At 39.1% G+C, this 16813-nt stretch overlaps 1 protein-coding gene and 1 pseudogene across 3 annotated transcripts; one reads left to right on the top strand and one right to left on the bottom strand.

Moving 5' to 3' along the window:
- The first annotated feature begins 652 nt into the window (after nt 1-652).
- On the top strand, nt 653-8704 carry KPNA2 (karyopherin subunit alpha 2). 3 transcript variants are annotated; one of them, XM_043962797.1, is made up of 11 exons: nt 653-861; nt 2760-2871; nt 3030-3167; nt 4469-4557; nt 4810-5078; nt 5464-5558; nt 6097-6360; nt 6764-6997; nt 7181-7363; nt 7467-7616; nt 8380-8704. In XM_043962797.1, the coding sequence occupies exons 1-11, from the start codon at nt 695-697 to the stop codon at nt 8467-8469; spliced, it is 1791 nt and encodes a 596-aa protein (XP_043818732.1). In that variant the 5' UTR covers nt 653-694; the 3' UTR covers nt 8470-8704. The 3 variants fall into 3 exon arrangements, with proteins under 3 accessions (XP_043818732.1, XP_043818733.1, XP_043818734.1); XM_043962798.1 differs by having other exon boundaries at nt 777-914; XM_043962799.1 differs by lacking the exon at nt 653-861 and adding an exon at nt 1009-1200.
- A 1702-nt stretch (nt 8705-10406) lies between these two features.
- On the bottom strand, nt 10407-11812 carry LOC122754860 (annotated as a pseudogene).
- Nucleotides 11813-16813: the final 5001 nt, after the last annotated feature.

Here is a 16813-nt window from a genome sequence, read left to right on the forward strand (position 1 = left end):
CTAATACAGCAAATATCAATAAATATTATAGGAAAAGCTCTTTGGGGTCCTTGGGAACTTAAAGGGGATCCTGAGATAAAGTTCGAAGACTCCTACAACATACTGATGTTGCACGCCCCAACATTTGTTGAAGCTGCCCGGCCAAACTACAAATTGCTGGGTTTTCTAAAACAAACAAAAAAATTCCAATCATATGGTCTAAGAGATGTAGCCTCCATGGGGCAAGCACGTGGAAAATAATCAGCATTTGTCTGAGCTACCCATAGAAATAGTTCTTTTTAAAATTTTGCACGTTTTTTGCCTTTCTTTGTATCTTTAACATTTAACACAGTTCCCTGGCACATAGTTGTAACTTATTAACTGTCTGTGGACTTGACAAATCATAGGGCTCCTAAGGAAAACAACAACAACAAAAAAAACGAAGACAGCGCACAGGTCTCACATATTAATAATTAAGGCAGCTCAGCAGCCGAGCACCCAGAAAGATTAAGGAAAAAAAAAATCAGGGTACCAAGCCAGGCTGCAAAGCATTCTGGGATGGATACGCAGGCTTTGCTCTTCGCTCATCTCACGAGAACTCCTCCCTTCTCCATTTCCCACACCCTCTCGTTCTACTCCCTCTGCCGGCTCCATCTTGGGACCACCCAGCCCCGTGTTTTTCAAATCTACCAATGGTCGCGTTGCTTGGGCTCGAATGAGCCAATCGGAGCTCCGGGCCGCCGGGAAATTTAAATCGCGCCGGAGGGCCTCACGCGCCACACGGCTTTCGAGACTGAGCTGTAGTGGCTGCTGGAAGTCTAGCCGTGACGCAGCTGCAACCTCCTCTCACTTCCCTTGCGGGGCCCGGCGACCTCCTGCAACGTGAGTTCTTTTCTCTCCACCGGCGAGAGCGGGGACCAGGCCAGCCGGAAACGGTTGGTCCCGGGGCTGGAGGGAGGTAGGGAGGGGAGGGGTGCGGTGGGAGAGAATCGCCTGTTGCTCTCCGGGTCCTCGTGGGGGAGGGCCTGGAAGGGGCTGTGGGCCTTGGGCCGCGCTCGGGCGCTTCCCGGCGGTGGCAGCGGCTGCGGCTGCGTTCCTGGACCCGGTTCCCCAGGGCCACTCTGTTGAGGCCGACCGGTGGCAGCAGAGATCTGAGACCGGCCTCTGTTAGTTCAACCGCTACCCACGCTCGGCCTGCTGCGTGAGAGTGTGCGAGAGCGCGTGCGTGTGTGGCCGAGTTTTTTTTGGGGGGGTGGGTGGGGTTGAACAGAAACACCCACGCTGCGGAGGAGCAGGCTTCGTACGCTCCGGCCCAAGCGTAATGTGTTCTTCCCTCTCTCGGACATCTGGGGCCTGCAAGATGGGCCTCTGCTCCTTCCAACGCCCGCCCCCCCACCCACCCAACAACCGGCCGCCTCGCCTCGGCCCCGCCAGCTGGGGCTGCCTAAGCCTTTGTGTTTATCTGGTGTCGTTTCTCCCGAGCTTCCCCTCCAAGGACGCCTAGGACTCCCCTGATCTCTTGGAGCTCTCGAGGGAATCGGGTGGGGGAAATGGAGGGAGGGAAGGGCTCCTGAATTTTCACTCTATCACCCAGCATTTAGTTTAGGGAAGCGTCGTAAGTGCTTAACTTCGCTGCCTGCCCAGGGCGTGGAGTCGGTGTTGCTTAATGGGGCTAAGTGTCAGTTGCCTGACAACTATGCTAACCTAGGCTCACCATCCTGGGCCTTGAGCCGAAGTCCTTTTTGCATGTAGTAAGCGCTTAATAAATACCGGTCTTTACCCCTGGCCAGGAAAAGAGCCCCACCTCGCCCTGTTTAGCTGGCTTCTAATCCGACTTAAGGTCGGATTTTTCCTGCCTTCCTCTCTCAAGATGATCTCCCATTTATACTGTGCTCAAAACGTTGTTGGGGGTCGTCTTGTTAGGACGTGAACTCCTCGAGGGCTGAGATTTGTTTTTGCCTTTTTAAAATCCCCAGGACTTATCATAGTGCCTGGGACATAGTAAGTGTTAACAAATAACTTTGGAGTAATTGATAGGTAGATAGATTGAATCCGGTAGGTCTTGATTGTAACTTCTTACACCATTATCTATGCAGTTAAAATGTGAGAGGACCCTAAGAACGGAATGTTGTGCCTTTTTTTTGTTGTTGTGGTTTTTTAGATGTCAGCTAGGTGTTATAACTTTGTTCATCTACCCACCATAGAAACAAATTGATGCTTGTCAACTTCTTGAATTGTTTTAAAAATTAAATTTGAAATGTCGTTTATCTTAACAGGAAACAAAATTATCGAGAAATTTTACAAAGATTCTACTATGTTAAGACTACTTAAAGGAAATAGAATAGTATTTTGGTGTAAGGGGCACTAAATGGAGAGATGGGCTACAGTTTAATTGCTGGCAGCCTATCACCTTGCTGTCAGTTAACAAGCATTTATTAAGAGGTTACTATGCTAGGTAGGCATTGAGCTAAGCTGTCCTTAATATAGATTAGTTTGCTGTGTACTTTTTAGTTTAATGCATAGTTTACTATGCTGTGGTTACTATTAAATGGTAGTTAATTGTCTGGTAAGTGCTACTGTGTGCTACACATGGAGAATACAAGCACAAAAAATGAAACAAGCTTATATAAATATATGTAATATGCTATTTGGTAGTTTACACATTGCTATGTTAGTGCTATTTTTTCTATTGATTGGATATAATAATTAGTATTTAAGCATGATGAAATCCTGTTGGATTTTTTTTTTATGGCATTGAAGTTTTTTTTGTTTGTTTTCAGTTCCCTCCTTGCTTTTCTCCCAGTGTTGAACACAACCATGTCCACCAATGAAAATGCTAATTCACCAGCTGCCCGACTTAATAGGTTTAAGAACAAAGGGAAAGACAGCACAGTGAGTTGTCTTAATCTTGTTACTTTTCTAGATAAATTTTGTAAGGGGGTGGGGTGCTAAAAAGAACTTGTAGGCAACCTAAATTATATCTTAGTAAAGAAAATTAAGATGATTGTGGATTTAAAAAACCCCAAAACTTTGATTTAATTTTCCTTAAGGAAATGAGGCGCCGGCGTATTGAAGTGAATGTAGAACTGAGGAAAGCTAAAAAAGATGACCAGATGCTGAAAAGAAGAAATGTCAGCACTTTTCCTGATGATGCTACTTCTCCTTTGCAAGAAAACCGAAATAACCAGGTAAATTCTCAGTTTCTAAATTCTAGTAGATCTTGCACACATGATTTTTATTCTTTGGAGTTCAGTTATATTGTATACATCTTCAGAAAAGACCCTATGTAAGTTAGGCTAGGATTCCCCCTCAAATTTTGACATTCTTATTGTCTTAATTATCAGACTTTCTATGACAGAAAATGGTATGAGTTAGCTGTCTGTTGAGGAATACTGTAATCCTTTGTCACTCAGTATTAATCTCAGTCTTTGATTTTTCTGTTAATCCCTTTCCCAACTACATCTTTATTTAGGGTGTCTATCTCTCCACTTTTTATTCTATTCTGAACTCTTTGTCTTCTGGGTGGGGTGCCCAGGAATTAGACTAGGGCTACCTAACTGATCTCTACCTCTAGTCTTCCCTAACCTTCAGAATGGTGTCGAACTAACCTTCTTTAAGACATTTTTAAAAATCACATTATTCCCCTAACGTTTCCATTGCCTTACTGTTTGGGGAGTACAAGTTTGGAAATAATATTGATTATAAATAATCTGTTTGCATAATAAAGTACGTATCCTGAATCAGAAGGGAAAAGATTGGAAAAATCTTTCACCAGAGCTCAAAAATCAGATTTCACTTAATAACATCAAAGTGGAATAAAAGACAGTTCACTGCTAGCTTGACTCTAGTGAGACATGGTAGGTTGCTTGTGGTATTGTGAATGGGTTCAGCCTTTTTGGAAAACAATAATACAATTATTAATACTTAAGTTGATTCCTCAGGATTTTTGGGGGACAGCTAGGTGGCCCAATGGATAAAGCACAGGCCCTGGATTCAGGAGGATCCGAGTTCAAATTTGGCCTCGGACACTTGACACTAGCTGTATGATCCTGGGCAAATTACTTAACCCTCATTACCCCACCAAAAAACAAAGAAAGAATATATCTAGCCACTCTTACCTGTTATAGAGGGAAAACTGGAGATATACTAGACATTGCCTGGTAAACAACTGAATAAATGGAATATTTTATCACGGATTTAAAAGAAACAAAAATATCTGAAGTAATTTGGCGTGAAGAAATCAAAACCAACAATATTATGCTTAACTATACTTGGAATATGACATTTTTGCATACTTGTAAAAGGTTAGAAAAGATTTTTAAAAGGACACCATAGGTATTACTGTTAGTACACCCATGTTTGGGGTATGGTTAAATATTAGTAAATTGCCATTTACAGTCTTTGGGAATATCTTGTTAATCTTGATCAGCTTTTTTCTTGTTCTTATTTGAATATTTGTGATTGATCTCAAATTACTCATCTCTTGAAGGTCTCTGCACTTTGGTCTGTTGAAGAAATTGTCAAAGGCATAAATAGTAATAACCTGGAGGTTCAACTTCAGGCTACCCAAGCTGCTAGGTGAGTCATTTTTATTAGTGGGGAAAAAAGAACAGAAAATTTGGTATTTAATATAAGCAATAACTGCTAAATCTTGTACTTGTTGAGGATCTAATTCTGGGCTCAATGCAAATCCTTAAACTTGAAAAGAGTTTAAACTTTTATTGATCCAGTTAGCAGAACATACTATTGTTCATTTTTAAAAGTATTTAGAATCATGAGGACTCCATATCATACTCTTTGTAATGCATATTTTTTTGTTAACCTTTTTAGGAAACTCCTTTCTAGGGAAAAACAGCCTCCTATAGACCAAATAATTGAGGCTGGTATGATTCCAAAGCTTGTAGGCTTCTTGGGCAGGACAGACTGCAATCCTATTCAGTTTGAATCTGCTTGGGCACTCACTAACATTGCTTCTGGAACGTCAGACCAAACCAAGGCTGTGGTAGATGGAGGGGCTATACCTGCGTTCATTGCCCTGTTGGCCTCTCCCCAGGCTCATATCAGTGAACAGGCAGTGTGGGCTCTGGGAAACATTGCAGGTATGTGAATATTGGAACTGTTTTTGATTTGGTTTATCTGATAGCAAGCAGGTTTCGAATAGAAGCATGACAGTTGTTGAGGTTTAGTCTAAAAAGCCCCTGAAATTTTAAAATCAGAATTACTGCAATCTTTCCAATAAGGAAAGTCAGTTTCCATTGTAGATTAGGTTGAAAGAGAATTTAGCTGGTACATTAAAACCAATCTTAATGAATTTAAATGGGTTTTTAAAAATCTGGGTGATACCTTTGTGTATCACCTAACATACTTTAAGGCAAGGAGAAAGGAACATGGACTTTGTAAAATTATGTATGTAGTGGGTTTATTGGTCCTTCTTTCAATTTTCTGTCACTCCTGCAAGTGACAATTAACACTTTGTTTTTTCAGGTGACGGTTCAGCCTACAGAGACTTGGTTATCAAGTATGGTGCAATAGACCCTCTTTTAGCTCTGCTTGCAGTTCCTGATATATCTTCATTAGCAGTAAGTTATAACAGGTTTAAAGAAGTCCTCTTATAAGCGACCTTTCCACCCCTATTTTATGTTTAATCTCTTTATTGTTCTAGTCAGACTGGACTTGTCTTTGTCCTTCATCTCTTGTGTTATGACCTCCTTTCATTTGTCCCTACTATTCCCTCTTTGTCTTGTCATCTATTTTTCTTTGACATCTGATATATTGTAGTCATTGTTAAATACTTGAAAATCATTATTTATCTTACCACCCCTAGATTTTGGGGGTAAGTGGGGACTATAGACTCATGCCAGTCTGAGGATGCCTATGAACTACTCAGAACAGTGTTTCTAATTGCATAACAACATGCCTAGAATTACAAAACAAACTGATTATATTGAAATTAAAATATGGCCATCTCCAGTCCTCCTTTTCTGACCCCCCCCCCCCATGAGTTAGAGTTTAAACTTGAGGTTAAAATCCCCTAATCATCTAGTCCAATCATTTGCATGCATTAAATGTATAATTGAATTGGACTGATTTTTCTCCCCCCCCCCCCCCCTTTTTCAGTGTGGTTACTTAAGAAATCTGACCTGGACACTTTCAAATCTTTGTCGGAACAAGAATCCTGCTCCCCCAATAGAAGCTATTGAGCAAATTCTTCCTACCTTAGTTCGCCTTTTACATCATGATGATCCAGAAGTTCTGGCAGATACCTGTTGGGCCATTTCCTACCTCACAGATGGCCCAAATGACAGGATTGAAGTGGTTGTGAAAACTGGAGTTGTCCCACAACTAGTGAAACTTCTAGGATCTGGTGAATTGCCAATAGTGGTAAGAATTTTTTTTTCTTTTAAAAGATAATAAAGTAACTTAGCATTTCAGTGATATACCGAAGAATGCTAAATTAGCTTTCCAGTGTTTCTTGGCATTTTCTCTATCTTAGGTGTCTATGCTGGTTATTTGCTTATGCTGTATAACTTAAAGACATAGTATTTTTTAAATGTTGCAAACTTTAAGCTACCTATTGGTTTACTCTGAGGTTTTTTTGTTTGTTTTTTTGCGGGGCAGTGGGGGTTAAGTGACTTGCCCAGGGTCACACAGCTATATTGGTTTACTCTGAGCCTCATGTACTACATGCTGAAAGAACAGATCACAGAAAAGTAAAAACTAGGGAATGCAAAGTTCTCTTAGTGCTATTGATAGTAATAGCTATTTAACATACTTTCCTTTTCAGACCCCTTCCTTACGGGCTATAGGAAACATTGTCACTGGGACAGATGAACAAACTCAGATTGTAATAGATTCAGGAGCGCTTGCTGTCTTTCCTAGCCTGCTTACTCACCCCAAAACCAATATCCAAAAGGAGGCTGCATGGACCATGTCAAACATCACGGCTGGCCGTCAGGACCAAATACAGCAAGTTGTGAATCATGGATTAGTTCCTTACTTGGTTGGAATTCTGTCAAAGGTATCAGAATAGAAAAAGGTGTTTGTGTGTCCCATGTTAACTCTTCAAGTGAAACCTTTGTGGTGAATCATTTTAGAGTACATTGCTAAATACCCTTGTATTCGACTATCTACTAACTCGATGTTAACTGATCCCTTAATATTTTAAATAACAATTTAATATTTTTGTTTGTCCATTGAACAGGGAGACTTTAAGTCACAGAAGGAAGCTGTCTGGGCCGTCACAAACTATACAAGTGGCGGAACAATTGAACAGATTGTGTATCTTGTCCAAAATGGAATTCTGGAACCCTTAATCAACCTCTTGTCTGCAAAAGACAGCAAAATTGTCCTGGTTATTTTGGATGCAATTTCAAATATTTTTCTGGTAAGTTTGTGGCTGTGTTAATAAACTTTACTGTTTTTAAATAATGTTTATGTAATTGGCTTCGGGAAGTGTGATTCATCTGTCTATGGTGATGGGTTCTTAGGCTGCTGAAAAACTCAATGAAACTGAAAAATTGTGTATCCTGATTGAAGAATGTGGAGGACTTGATAGAATTGAAGCACTTCAGTCCCATGAGAATGAAATGGTATATAAGGCTTCCTCGAGCTTGATTGAAAAGTATTTCTCTGCAGAGGTGAGTATTAGATGAAGAAACCAATCTTCAATTTGGTAAATACTGCATGTGATTTTTTTTTTTGAATGTGTTTAAATTAACTAGCATTTTAAGTTAATTGTTAATTAGTCTATACTCATGGTAAGGAAAATACAGATCATTGGCATCTTTTCTGCAATTTAAGTTAACTGTGACACTTATGTTTGAACATAAGTGTTAACTGATTCCAAAGATGGCCCAATAGCCAGCGTGTTACACTACCACTCACTGTTACCACTAATTTATTGAAACCAATAAGGTGGAATCTCCCATTTTAACTCTGGCATACAGAATTGGTAGTGGTCTGGCAACTTTACTGAGAGTAACTCAATCCTTTCTTCTTGGAAGCATTAATTCTCATTCAGTAAGTTAAAAGTGTAATAGATACAAAAAGTTGGACTTTACTTGGGAAATTGCCTTAACTCTTCGGTTTTACTCCTTTTGTTCATAGTCTGTTTTAATTAGCATCTTTAAAATTTCAGTGTTTGTAATGTTTCAGTTAAAGAATTATGGGGTAAATACAAAATTAATAATTTTGTCCTTGTTGAAACAGTTCCAGCCTGGGTTGAAAGTTGTGAGGCATCCATAGTAGATAAGACTTCTTTCCCATAAATACATATAAATATACATATATATATGTATATATATATATATATATATATATATATATGTATGTGTGTGTATATATGTGTATATATATATATATAAATAACTATACAAGGATTTTTTTGTTATCTCCTTTCAGGAAGAAGATCAAAATGTTGTACCAGAATCTACCTCTGATGGCTATACTTTCCAAATTCAAGATGGCACACCTGGAACCTTTAACTTCTAGATTTTACAGTCAAACCTTCAAGTCTTGTATGCCTTGTTCTCTTGGTATAATTTTGTCTTACTGTCTCTCCACTAAGATCTTTTTTTAAATGTGACTTTTAATGTAGCACTAATGCATACTTGAACAGTTTGAACTGTGTACATACTGTATGAAACCTCTATCCTCAATATAGGATTCTTATTTCTATGTGGAATTTCCTGTCTTGCAGTGTCCTGTAAATAAAAACTTAATTCCACACTTTGCCTTACCTCAGCCTGCCTAATTTATCACATTTTAAATGGGTGCTACCTTTTAGTCTAAGTGGGAGATTATATTCCAAGTGGTGATTCTATTCCAAGGATCTTGTAATATTGTATGTGGCTGTTTCCTCCATAAATGGAGTTTGTAACCTTAAGAATGTAGTTTTTTAAAGAGTTGATTTTGGCTGAAAATCCATGGCTGTGGCTGGCCCACTCCAGACTTTACTGAAAGTAGGCTGCTAGTCTTAAGATTAGCAATTATCACTAGGCCAGGTTGATCACCCTAACACAATTTAATGTAGAATATAGCAGAGCCTGCATTTTATTCGTAACAGCCTTTGTCAAATTGATGTTAATAGATTCAGATGTCAGTGGAAGAGATATTTGTGTTTCTATTCTGATTATTGTACCTTAGTAAATAATTTCCAATGTGAGAAACTTCTAAAGTTCATTTTAACTTTTCCCCCTCTTTACACCTAGATTTCTTTCCTTGCCATTTTGTACTATTGTCTCTTACTCTGTAAACACTGTTAAACTTGCTATATAAATGTAAATTTAATCTCCCCTCTGTATGCTGTGTACTTGTTGATCATTTGTGTTTGCCTCTTGTCCTTTCCAAAAAAATGTATGAAATTTATCCAGAGCATTTCACCTAAACTATCTTTTGGTGATAGGGTGTAGTAGGAGTCTTGAAATGTTCCTGGGTTATTTTATTTTTTTCCATTTGATTCACTAACCTGCCTGGTCCTCAGGATTTCTCACCCTCCTGGCCTTTTGCCTCAGCTGTCATCTTAGAACAAATATTTAACTATGACAAAGCAGCATGATGGTTAGTTTTGGGAATCTTAGCTCTGCCACTAGCTATACCTTTATGACCTTAACACAAGTCATTTAACATCTCTGCCTTTTCTTTCTTTTTTTTTGGCAGGGCAATGGGGGTTAAATGACTTGCCCAGGGTCACACAGCTAGTAAGTGTCAAGTGTCTGAGGCCGGATTTGAACTCAGGTACTCCTGAATCCAGGGCCGGTGCTTTATCCACTGCGCCACCTAGCTGCCCCTAACCTCTCTGCCTTAAGTTACTTTATCTGTAAAATGAAGAGTCTGGAATATGAGTCCTAGCTCTTAAGAAAAATTAAAGGTCTTTTTTTGGAGGGAGGGGACCCTAAAAAAAAAAATTGTTTGCGTTTTCCTATCACCTATCAAATATTATTGGGCCTTTGAGTAATTCCATAACCTGACTGTTGTCTCTAGATAGTTTGTGTCCCTCAATGCCTCTTCCCCTTATGACATCTTTGCTCTAGTCAAATTTGATACCTTCTAATTTCTGGCTTTTTTCCTACTTTTGTTTGTAACACCTTTCCTTCTTCTGTCCTATTATAACTTTAGCCCTGTCTTTGCTATAGAATAAATAATTCTTGACTCTTAAAGCCTTTTTAGTTTTCCCTAATTCCTGATGGTATTAAATGCCATATGATTATGCTACATAAATGAGTAGTGGAAAGAATGCTAGAGTCAGACATGGGTTCTGGTAAATACTTGAGATGATTTGACAAGAAAGATCAAGTGACCCTTGGAGTTGGTATCCTGTAACAGACTCCGTCTTAGGGTGTGGTCTCCTGTTCTTTCTGAAAGTGCTTAGCAGTTGCTGAGGCTAGGCTTTCTTATCTTAGCTGAAGAGTAGAAACTAGGGCCAGATATCAGAGCCATACATCCAAGAGTAGTAAACCATTATTATCTGTAAAATAAGAATTAAATAATTGCAAAAACTTTACAAACCTTAAAACTGATAGGTATCTAATTGTGTGCTTTTTGTTAATTTCCTAAATTGGAGACAATATAACCTAAATTCTTTAAAGGTAGAGTTCATCTATATTTTTTCAATCCTGGCCATATAATAAATAATAAATATTGGTTGAGAGGAGAGGCAGCATGGAAAAAGCAATGAATGAAGAGACCTAGGTTCACATGTCAACTTGGCTACTTAGCAGGCCCCTTCACTCGATGATTAAGGATAAAATGGAATAAATTTCATAAATTTATCTTAACAGATTTTGGATTTGTGGTAAAATATTTATGTGAATAGGTTTTAAAATGTTTCGAGTATGGTAGAATGTGGTAAGTGGACATAAAATATGATATAGAGGGGCAGCAAGGTGGCACAGTAGATAAAGCACTGGCCCTGAATTCAGGAGGACCCGAATTCAAATACAGATTCAGACACTTAACACTAGCTCTGTGACCCTGGGCAAGTCACTTAACCTTCATTGCCCCACAAAAGGAAGAAAAAAGAATTGATAGAGTTTATTAGTAATAAAGTCCTGCCTAACACGTATATACAGTTTGTGATCTTATATTTTATCTCAGTGCTCTAGGCAACTCGACTAAGTTGCAGAGAAAATGCTGATTTGCATTGGTAGTAGACTTTTAAAAAAAAATTTTGTATTTTATTGAAAGTTCTCAATTTTTCTTCACATCCTGCTCTATTGTCCTTGGCTCGTTTTGCCTAGATGCCAGAGATGGTCATTAGCCCAGGCCATTCGAAGACTAGCAAGGGCCTTGAAATTCTTATCATTAGTAAGCTTTCTCTTTCTTGTAGACACTTTTTTTTTTTTAAAGCAGGGCAATGAGGGTTAAGTGACTTGCCTCCAGGGTCACACAGCTAGTAAGGGTCAAGTGTCTGAGGTTGGATTTGAACTCAGGTCCTCCTCAATTCAGAGCCAGTGCTTTTTATCCACTGCACCACCTAGCTGCCCCTGGACCTATATTTCAGCCACTGCACATTTGCCTGGAGAGACTCTGTAGACTTATTTTGGTGACGAGGGTCCTCAAAGATACCAATGGTCCATGCCATTTTTTATTTTTTTTTTATGGATTCCAACCACCTGAAGCTCTTCCAAGCTGAATCCTCTACCAGCATGTACTTTGGTGTGGTATTGCACAGTAGGGTACCTCACGATGGGCTGGTTGGGAGCAGAGGCAGGGCAAGGAGCAATTAGACAGGTTTTTTGTTTGACGGGCTGGCTGGTTAAACCATGTGGCAACTCATCTTTGCCAGTCTGTGGAAATGGGGCTTCAGAATCATGCCATTTTGGCTGGGTGCCATGACTCTAAGCAGCCATGGCACCCAGCCAAAGAGTCCTCACAGGCACGACGGCCAAATGGAAAGGGCTAGAAGACACTTTTTTGTTACACCGTTTTTTTTTTTGGCCTAGATACATTTAAGCAGAACAATTTATTACAGTTCTGCTATACCCTGCCTAGTGCGGGTTGGTTGGTTCCACAAAAGTGCTGCTGGGTGAAATAATGTTTCAGGGAATACACCATAGTAATATGTACAGTATACAATAAATGTGGAAACAGGAAAGCAGTCATGCGTTTTTTTGTTTTGTTTTGTTTTTAGTGAGGCAATTGGGATTAAGTGACTTGCCCAGGGTCACACAGCTAGTAAGTGTTAAGTGTCTGAGGCTGGATTTGAACTCAGGTACTCCTGACTCCAGGACTGGTGCTCTATCCACTGTGCCACCTAGCTGCCCCACAGTCATGCTTAAGGAAGTTGTCAGTGTGGATCAGCTTGCTGGTTTGTCTCAGAATGATGTTATTGACTTATAGTCATATAGTTCTAAAGTTACTATCGTGATGCGTTGCTCAAGGTGGTTAAATATCAGATGTGCCTTTAGGTCCTGAGCATTGCAACAAATAGATGTTTTAAATTGGTGAAACATTCCTTAATTATCTTTGCTTTTTAGCTTCTACCCTTGGGTTAATTGGCGGGAAGAAGGAAATAGGCACTGTGCTAAATATTGGGTTTACAAAGTCAAAGTCACTGCCTTCAAGGAGCTCACAGTCTAATGGAGACAACTTGCAACTATGTACAAACAAGCTGTATACAAGGATAAATAGGAAATAATCAATAGAGGGAAGGTAGAATTAAGAGGGATTGAGAAAGGCTCCCCAATAAGTTAGGACTTAAACCAAAGGAAGTAAAAAATGTAGTGATATGGAGAGTGTTCCAAGCAAGAGGGACAACCATTCAGTTTATGCTGAGCCAATTTGTTTTTTTATAGTGTGGTAATTGCCATTACATTCATATACCACAATTTGTTTATCCACTCCAATCCCCACTTACTTGATAGTTACATAGTTTCCAGTTCTTTGCTACTACAAAAAATATGCTGCTACAAAATTTTGCTGAATGTAAGACCTACTTCTTTTGGAGTATATACCTAATAATAGGATCACTGGGTAAAAGGGTATGGATGGACACCTTAGGCATTTTCCTAGCCTAATTTTAATCTCTTCCCTACCCCCCCCCCCCCCACCTCCCAGTTTGATTATACCAAATCGGCTTGCACCATGAGTATATTGACAGCTAGGTGGCACAGTGGATAGAGTGCTCAGCCTGGAGTCAGGAAAACTCTTCCCGAGTTCAAATCTGCCCTCAGATACTTACTAGCTATGTGACCCCAGGCAAGTTACTTAAGCCTGTTTGCCTCAGTTTCCTCATGTAAAATTGAGCTGGAGAAGGAAATGGCAAACCACTCTGGTATCTTTGAGAAGACTCCAGATGGGGTCATGATTTCCATATTCTATCATCTGTGCTGGCATGAGGTGAAGCCTTAAGAGTTTTGATTTGCATTTCTTTTGATCTACTGATTTGGAACAATCCTTCAATTGGTTAATAGGTTGCAGTGGAGATTTCCCAGGACCCCCAATAGCCCCAGGAATAGCTGTGCCACCCAGACCATTTGTTTTTACCTATGGTGGTAGTAGAATAACCATGGTAGGAAACCTACACCAAAGGATAGCCCACAGTTGTCACTATGCAGAGCTTTCCAGCTAGCTGATAAGGCCTAGATCCAGCATCAGTCTAATGAAGCTCACAGCAGGGGCAAGATCATAGCTGTATTACCCAAATCTAGGAATTTGACAAGTAAATCCTAGGAGGGCAACTCTCCCACTTCCCTGTGTATCAAAACCACTTTGGGAACACAAAGCTTGCAAGTCTGAGCTCTTCCTAAGATTCTGGAATAACAATATTCACCCTGAGAAAGTAGCAACAAGACCACACATGGCCCAGCCTTTTCCTCTAGAAATACTTAGAACCAAGTCCTAACATCAAGGTCAAAATTGGGAAGTAGGCAGGAAGAACAGGCAAATTTTTTAAAAAATCCCATCATAAAGAATTATTCTAGTGACAGGGATGCTGAAGACACAAACCTAGAAGAAAATCACTTTTTTTTTTTTTTTTGCAGGGCAATGAGGGTTAAGTGACTTGCCCAGGGTCACACAGCTAGTTAAGTGTCAAGTGTCTGAGGTCAGATTTGAACTCAAGTCCTGAATCCAAGGCTGGTGCTTTATCCACTGTGCCACCTAGCTTCCCCCAAGAAAATCACTCTTAAAATATCTATAAGCAAAGCCTCAATGAAAAACATAGCTAGGGTAGAAGTTCAATTAGAATTCCTGGAAGAGATTTTTAAATAGCTAAAAATTATTTTTACAAATTAAATGAAGGTGTTAGGAATAATTGGAAAATAAACTAGAACATGGGGGAAAATTGGAAAAGAAATGAGAGCTATGGAAGAAAGAATTGGAAAAAGAATTACCCAAGAAACCTCTTACAAATTATAATGGACCAAATAGAAGTTAATGGTTCCATGTGACAAGAAGACTGAGGAAGAGAGGGGGAAGAAAATGCAAAGCATCTCATGAAAACTAACTGACCTGGAAAATATATCAAGGAGAGATATTTTAAGAATCATTAGACTTTGGGGCAGCTAGGTGGCACAGTGAATAAAGCACCGGCCCTGGATTCAGGAGTACCTGAGTTCAAATCCGGCCTCAGACACTTGACACTAGCTGTGTGACCCTGGGCAAGTCACTTAACCCCCATTGCCCCGCAAAAAAAAAAAAATATTAGACTTCCTGAAGGCTATGACCAAAAAAGGGGGCTTCCACATCATATTTCAAGAAAAAACTATCCTGATTTATTAGAACCAGAGGACAAAGGAACAAATAACCCATTGATCACCTCCTTAAAGAAACCTCAAAATCAAAATTCCCAGGAATGTCATAGTCAAAATCCAGAGCTTCCAAATCCAAGAAAAAATACAATAGCTAGAGTGGAACCACAGTCATGATCACACAAGATTTAGGAGCTACCTTTTGAAGGAGGCATTAACATGTAATGGGGCATTCCAAAAGGCAAAAGATATAGGCTCACAACCGAGTATAACTTACCCAGAAAAACAGTATAATTCTATAATGGAAAAAAAACAAACACTTGAGAGCATTCTTTTCTCACTACCATTCTGATCAATGCAATGACCAAGTATATCATCATTGGATTCATTATGACACATGGTATTGGTATCCTGACAGAGCAGTGATGGAGGCAAGGTGCAGTTTGAGGCATATCTTTTTTTTGGATATGGCCAATGAGTGAATTTGTTTTGCTTGGCTGTGCATATTTGTTACGTGCTGTTTTTCCTTTTGAAGTGGGGTTGGGGAGAAGGTAGAAGGAAGAGAAGATGAATTTTATTAATTTTTTTGTGCTTATTTCTTTTTTGCTATTTTTTTCAAATTACAATGTAAAGATAGTTTTCAACATTCATTTTTGTTAAGATTTCAAGTTCCAAATTTTTCTCCCACCTTCCTTTCCCTCCCTCCCTCCCCAAACCAGCAAGAAATCTGATATTTCCACATTAGTCATGTTGTAAGTGTCAGAACAAAAGGGGGTGAAAACCACAAGAAAAAAACAATAAGAACAACAAAAGTGAAAATAGTATGCTTTAATCTGCATTCAGACTCCGTAGTTCTTTTTCTGAATATGAAGAACATTTTCCATCATGAGTCTTTTGGCATTGTCTTGGATCATTGTATTGCTGGCAAGAGCTAAGTCTATCACAATTGATCATCCCACAATGTTGCTGTTACTGTCTACAATGTTTTCTTGGTTCTGCTCATTTCACTCAGCATCAATTCATGTAAGTCTTTACAGGTTTTTCTGAAATCCATCTGATTATCATTTCTTACAGCATTGAATAATTATATTCATATACCACAACTTGTTTAGCCTTTCCCCAACTGATGGGCATCCCCTCAATTTCCAAATCTTGGCCACCACAAAAAGATCAGTTACAAATATTTTTGTACATGTGGGTCCCTTTCCCTTTTTTATGATCTTTTTAGGATATAGACCTAGTAGTGGTATTGCTGGGTCAAAGGGTATATAGAATTTTATAGCCTTTTAGGCATGATTCCAAATTGTTCTCCAGACTGGTTGGATCAGTTCACAACTCCACCAAGAGTGAATCAGTGTTCCAATTTTCCCACATCTTCTTCAGCATTTATTTTCCTTTTTTGTCGTATTATCTAATTGGTTAGGTGTGAGGTGGTACCTCAGAGTGGTTTTAATTTGCATTTCTCTAATCAATGGTGATTGAGAACATTTTTTCATATGGCTGTAGATAGCTTTAATTTGTTCATCTGGAAACTGCCCATTCATATCCTTTGACCATTTCTCAATTGGAGACGGACTTGTATTTTTATATATTAGATTCAGTTCTCTGTATATTTTAGATATAAGGTCTTTATCAGAAGCAATGTAAAAATTGTTTGCCAGCTTTCTGCTTTCCTTCTAATCTTGTTTGTATTCGTTTTATTTGTGTAAAACCTTTTAAATATAATGTAATAAAAATGATCCATTTTGCATTTCATAATGTCCTCTATCTCATCTTTGGTCATAAATTCTTCCCCTCTCCATGGATCTGACAAGTAAACTATTCCTTCCTTTTCTAATTTGCCTATGGTACCTCCTTTATGACTAGATCATGTATCCATTTTGACTTTACTTTGGTGAATGGTGTAAAATGTTGGTCTATGCCTAGTTTCTGTCATACTATTTTCCAGTTTTCCGAGCAGTTTTTGTCAAATAGTGAGTTATTTTCCTGGAGGCTTGAATCTTTGGGTTTATCAAACAGGAGATTGCTATATTCATTTAGTGCTGTGTTTTGTTTGCCTAACCTATTCCATTGATTTAGATCTGGTACAGTTAGGCCACCTTCCTTTGAATTTTTGTTTCATTTTTTCCCTTGATAGTCTTGAC

Source organism: Dromiciops gliroides, chromosome 4 (assembly GCF_019393635.1).
Source record: "Dromiciops gliroides isolate mDroGli1 chromosome 4, mDroGli1.pri, whole genome shotgun sequence".
Classification (NCBI taxonomy): domain Eukaryota; kingdom Metazoa; phylum Chordata; class Mammalia; order Microbiotheria; family Microbiotheriidae; genus Dromiciops; species Dromiciops gliroides.